This window comes from Xiphias gladius, chromosome 17 (assembly GCF_016859285.1).
Source record: "Xiphias gladius isolate SHS-SW01 ecotype Sanya breed wild chromosome 17, ASM1685928v1, whole genome shotgun sequence".
Lineage (NCBI taxonomy): Eukaryota > Metazoa > Chordata > Actinopteri > Istiophoriformes > Xiphiidae > Xiphias > Xiphias gladius.
Window position 1 is genome coordinate 25,198,640 of NC_053416.1, and position 6,371 is coordinate 25,205,010.

General features: G+C 39.4%; 1 protein-coding gene across 1 annotated transcript in view; it reads left to right on the forward strand.

Annotated features, from left to right (window-relative positions):
• Positions 1 to 6,062, forward strand: part of LOC120802689 (protein turtle homolog B-like) — a 144,672-nt gene extending 138,610 nt beyond the window's left edge. The window contains exons 19-20 of the mRNA XM_040150765.1: positions 3,515 to 3,642; positions 5,848 to 6,062. Coding sequence (XP_040006699.1) covers positions 3,515 to 3,642; positions 5,848 to 6,062 — 343 coding nt within the window. The remainder of the gene's footprint in view (positions 1 to 3,514; positions 3,643 to 5,847) is intronic.
• The last annotated feature ends 309 nt before the right edge of the window (positions 6,063 to 6,371 follow it).

Consider the following 6,371-nt stretch of genomic DNA (forward strand, 5'->3'; position numbering starts at 1 on the left):
ATTGGTATTTAATTCATTTCAGGATAGTGCTGCAAAAGCCAAAGTTCACATCTGGACTATTCTCCAGCTAAATGGTTATGAGAATCAGACATGTTTCTACACACCAACACCTTTTGTCTAGAGATAAAACCACACTTCAGTTTTGTCCTATATGCCATGGGTTTGATATCAGCGAGAAGTTAAATGATTGTCAATGCAGAAGAAAGCCCCTACAAAAGCCTCCCATCATTTTTTTGACAATGCACTATAGGTTGATGGTATTTTGTATGAGTTCAGCCCTCTAAGGACTTCTCTATTGATTTACCCTAATGAGGCTGTGCGTCAGCACCTTGAGGCAGCTCAATGAACCCGTCACACAGTTAGGTAGTAGTATGCCATTTGTGTTTATCTCCCTCATTTCACCTTGAATCAATGCAAAGCACTTTTCAGCAAAAATGACTGTCACATTCAAGATATCATCATGGACAAGACCTGTTCCATCTTCTCCACTCTCATTTTTGCTCAAGATCCCCAGTCCACTTGTTTCTGCTGCAGTTCACTAACTCTGCCTCCTCCCACCACACCAGCTCACAATGGTTTGAGGAAGACCCACTCACCTTCTTTGACCCACCACTACTCACTCAGCTATCTGCTCCATTAGCCGCTGTTGAATAGTCATCCCTCTTCCTCCTCCGCTTTTGAAATGCTAGTGGATGACTTTACCACCAACTTCACATGCAAGTCAAGCCCAAGGTGACTCACTGGTCAAGGCCCGACAGTCAGACTAAGGAATCGCACATGTCAAGAATACAAGTGGAGTGAGTAAGCTATCTCTCCTATTCGTCCATCATCCCCAGGGTGGAATCTATTGCTACTCAACCCCAACCAATTCCATATACATATGTTAATGCCTTCTCGGGGTTCAGCACTAGCCTAGCCTTCTCGGCAAGCTCCCTTGCCTGTCAACCAACAAAGACTGAAGAAATTGCCAAAGAGTTTGTCAAGGCTCACAGTTAGGCCCACAATAAGGGGACAGTATTAATCAGGGTGCCTCTGGTCAACCATGAGAGAATGTGGGCTGCATACAGTAGGTCGGAACCAGGCACTTTTGGGTGATGCTTCTGATGCTACAGGAGGATGAGTGGTGAGCACTCCTCAACATGCCATTCTTCCCACTCATTATTTGGACCCAACATCTTGCAAGATGTTAAACTGATATCCAGCTACTCCAGAGACTCTTGGCCTCCTCCTCCCACTCAGTCTGAAGATGTGATTAGTACGGGTTTGGAAGACCAGCCTCACCTGCTCTTTGACCCATGGCCAGAGCCAGCAAAAAATCCTTCTACTTTCTTTATCAAAAAATAACCAATAGTGAAGTCCATTAGATGGCCACACATGTAGTCATAGAACTGTAGTCATACATCCGGGTGATGTTAATTTTTCATCATAAAAAGCAAATAGGCTTCTCTAAGGATGATGATGATGATCACTTAATTCTCTTGTGTCTTTTTGTACTATATAGATTATCACAAGGTGTGGCATACAGTGTATTTATGAAACGGTTGTCTATGTGAACTTCCTTCCACATAGACATTTTTACTCTCAGATGATCACTTTGTAAAAGCACTCTTAGCATTCTCCTCAAGCGTGACACATTCTGCCATTTATATTTTACAGATGCTTATGATGTATGACACCAACTTAAAATATTTTGGACCCTATTCTCCAAGAAATATTTTATAAGATTGGCGTTATTATGTTACCTCAAGCTGTTTGTCCACTGGGAGCTGTCATTCACAGCTCTTTTTTTGCAGTAACAGTTCAGCTGAAATACTTATGCATGTTCCTGGCAATGATGAAAGTTTAGCAAGTATAAAGGTCTCAGCACAGTAAAAAAAAAAAAAAAAAAAATCCAGCTTTTAACAGAAATGCACCAGATTCCTCGCAGGTTTTAAATAGCCACAAAGCAATAGCAGGAGCCATGTCCAGCGCTTCCTGCAAACATCTCTTTGGCCGAATAACTTAAAAGATTCCTGGTGGACACATGGCCTTAATCTCCTGTATAAAGCATTTGTAGCATGACTCAAACCATCTACTGTAATTATACAATTGCACTTGCAAGTTTGGACTGCAGAACAGTTCTTACTGCCATTTGAAGCAAGTGTCCTGCCACAAAAAGCTTATGCACTTCTTTTTATCGTAAGGAACAAAATTTTGCCTAGGGTTTGCAGAGGCGGGGGCACACGGGGTAGGGGTGGAGGTGGGGGTGGGGATTGTGGTGGGGGTTGAGAACCCCCTTATGTTTGAGTGAAATGCCCAATGAAGTGCTTTTGAATGTATTCCCCTTTAAAGTCGTGTTCCATGTGCAAACTGCCATGCATGCCATCGCTAAATATTGCTCTTCCGTTTCAAAAAAAGAAACAATTATATGGATAAATTCTTGTTACATTTGTTGTCCTAGTGCTTCGCTTTTCTTTGGCTTATTTTTCATTATGTGACTGTTCCCGAGTAGTCATTTTCCCCTCCCGCCATCTCTCCCCCTGTCAGCATGGTGAAGCCCATTGTAGACAGTATCCATGTCTATGAATACATATTGATGATGCTTTGTTGCTCAGCTGTGATTCTTCCCCTCTACTAATGAACTTCGGTTTCTCTCTGCAGCCACGGTGGGAAGATGGCCTCTCTGTAATGCTAATTGTTTTCTGTGCCTTGAGAGAACCAAGTGTCTGTTTGTGGCAGAAATCGGTGGGCTGCCAAGACATAATTGCCTCCATGAATAGGAGGGAGGTCTGTAGATGCAATCATGAGCAGCTGAGAAATATTCACGCCACACCAAGGAAACATTTGCATCTGTTATTTTCAGAGTGGGACAGATTCATTTTTAGAATAAATATCCAATCTGCAAACACGACAACAATTGAAAAGTCTTACTACATTTTGTTGAAAATATTGTTCAATTTTGCAGAATTTTCCTCTGAAACCAACAGTGCAATTTTTTTTTGATGTTGTATCTTCTCAAAAACTACTCACTGTCCTAATCTACACCATTAAGGAAATAGATGGTTTCAGAGATTGTGTAATACTTTATTTTCTTGGATAACGATTGTTTGGATCAATCTGAGCAAAAATATCTTAGTTATCTCTGACGGGCAATGAAATTTCAAGGTGTGCAATGTAATATACCATCTGGATTTATGAACATATTCTGTAGAACATAACATAATCATCATTATCTAAACATAAATGTTAGTAAATCCAGATGATGTACAAGGTTATGGCAGTAGTAGAACTAATCACATTGTTCCTCAAACCTTTGAAAAAAAAATTAACTTTTGCTGAATTTCAGACTACAGCTCTTTAGGTGTCTCACATTGATCCTTTGGCAATGTGCTGCACCTCTGGCTTAGCACGAGCACGTGCTGTTTTGAGATTGTGCGGGTCTCTGGTTCTGTTGCACTCCGTAGTGCAGAAACAGTCCTCTCACTATTTTTGACCTGGAGTTACCCGTTTTCCCTTCTCTCTCTTCTTTATCCAGAAAACGTCGAGGTGCGCCGAGTGCCCTTTCAGGGTCTGAGAGGATTGATGCACTGAGATACCAACGTATTAAAAAGGCCAAGAAGATGACAATGAACAACAATAACTCCAAGAGCAGAAAGAAAGCAGGTGTGAACCATGTTCTCCCCGTTCTCACTTATTAAGCAGTGATATTTTTAAAAAATTTCTACATCATGATGACATGAAAAAAAAATGTTTTTTTCTTTGCTTCTTAAAGTTTTATTCTTACATTTTTTGTTAACTACAATTGATGCATCAGATTTATTTGTGACATTATCAATACTCCCACTAACAGAGTGACATAGCTGTCTGTCTGTGTACCTGTAAGCCAGATATCTCAAAAGCTGTGAAATGAATTTGTACAAAACATTTGGCAGAAGGGTTAGAACTACATTTTCTTTCACAGTCATTTACCAGAGGTGGACAAAGCAGTTTCCAAACTAAAATATTGTAACACATTACATTACGTATTGTAATTTCACAAAGTTTTGTGAAGCAAAACTCCCTTGTTCTCTCCAGTGTTGACTCAAGTAAACGAATGGGGTCATCGCTGATTTTGCACATCATATTGTAAAAATTAGTTTACATTTCTAAAAAGACGATTTAAAGGAGTACTGCTGTGATTTAGCATTGGACCTTTACAAAGCTGGGGGGCTCATGAGAGACAGATTAAGAAAACAATGGTCAAAATCAAAGCAGCAGTGCCCAGGCTGTCCTTCACTAGTATTGTTCAAGCTCCAAAAGCACTGCATCCTACATTGACCATAATGCAACTCTGTTAAACAGATAACAGATAAACGGAACTTAATGTGTAAAATTTATGGAGTGCTCCATTAAATTGAGCAAGCAAATGTCACATCACATTTTAGGTAATTAATTTCATGGTTACAAAATGCATATATTGACTTTTATGATTTTTAAGACCCAAAAGTTTCAGCTCTGCCACATTAAGTTTAAAGTCACAAGAAACGTTGCTGCTTCTAATCCCTCAAAATCCGGATTTATGTGTTCTTATTTTTTAATAACATTTTTCTTTTGCCTAAACTATCACAAGATAATTGCATGATTAATAAATCAGAAGCATTTAAAATGTAAACAGCAAAACTGATCATGACTTTACCTTGACTTGGCAAAGTAGTGAATGTTAAATTATTTTGTTGCTATAGTGGCCAATTTTTCAGAGATGAAAGGTTAAGAATGATAGATAAAGACTTAAAACTAACTCACACATAACCACTGTGCACTTTTCTTTAAACTTGTTTTGGTTCTACATTGACATTGAGATGTCCAAACAAAAGCAAAAAAAAAAAACCTGTACTATAGTGCACAGGATCTGCCAAAGGGAACCCATGGATAGGCATGCACCAGTGGTGTAAATTATAAAAATCACTTTACTGGTTTGAATCGTTTGGTCTCGTTCAGTTAAAAGATTTTTACTCACTGATTATGTAGTTTGTTCACTTTTTTTTAAGCTAAGCCATTGCATCAACATTCGAATACACTTCACTTTTCATATGATAGGTTTATTGCCTTTATGCTTGTTAACAAGGTAGTGCTCCAGTTTTGTAATTTTATCTTTTAACTTTCTGTCTACACCGGATGTGGGGATGTATTGCATTGTCCAAATTGACATCCGCTACTTCTGATCACCTTGCAATTAGATTTTAGCAAATATCTGATCAGTTTTAAATTACCATGTACATTGCAAAGGGCTAACAGAGCTGGGAGAAAATTATTCACTATAACCTACAACAGTCTGACATACATCGACCGCTATTTATATAGATGATGCTAATCAGCGCACAGCTTCCAGTCTTTATGCTAAGCTAAACTAACCGCCTGCTGGCTCTAGTTTCATACTGTATATAATGTACAAACATGAAAGTTGTATCAGTTTTCTCATCTAATTTTCTGCAAGAAAGGAAATAAGTCTTTTTCCAAAATGAGTAGTTTACCATTAGAAAAAAAACTGCTTAAAGACACTCTGAACTTCTAGGTACATAAAACATAAATTGTACACTGGACTCCCGTAGCCTCATCCAGAAGTAACAGCATTACTTCACAATGTAAAACAATGTACTGTAAACACTGTACTGTATCAATTACATTTTTTCCTCATAGATATTGATGTGGACTCCATGATGAGGTAGAGCAGACACATGATTTCACATGAAATTCTATAATTAGATAGTGGTAGGACGGTAAAGGGAATACTATAGTGATGTCAGTGGGATTATTGTGTAGAATTGCCTATAAACATTGCCTCCATGAGTTCTGGTGGCAGTGACCTGCCGTTCATTTCCCCTCCTCCAGGTGTCTCCACCTCTCAGACCCAGCAGGCCTACACCTCTCAGGTACTCGAACCCGAAGAAGCTCTCTACCTCCGCAAGAAGAGGAAACGGCCCATCCTCCATGACCCATATACTCGCTTTTCTGCTCTGCTGTACCGCCGCCCAACTCGGGAGGACCAGAAGGCTATTTTGGCTAGCATGGACAACATAGACCTAGACCATTCCACTCTCCTCTGAAAGTCCGTGAGGACAAGGTCACAACCATGCAATACACCCCCATTCTAAAATAACACTAGCTAACAATAGCTACATCCCAGTTTGAAAAAAACCCAACGTTATCAGTTAAAGATGTTTGCAGTTTATTATCTATAAAGGGGAATAGCACTAAATTTCAGCATTCAGATTTGGTATATTCTACGCCCTTGGTCAATTCAGTCTGCATAGTAAGCATTCTCCAATGTTCATGAGCTAATCTACGATGACTCCAAATGTACTTGGAAGAATCAGAAATCAGATCCAGAACCCACAAGAATTCTTTTCAGGAAC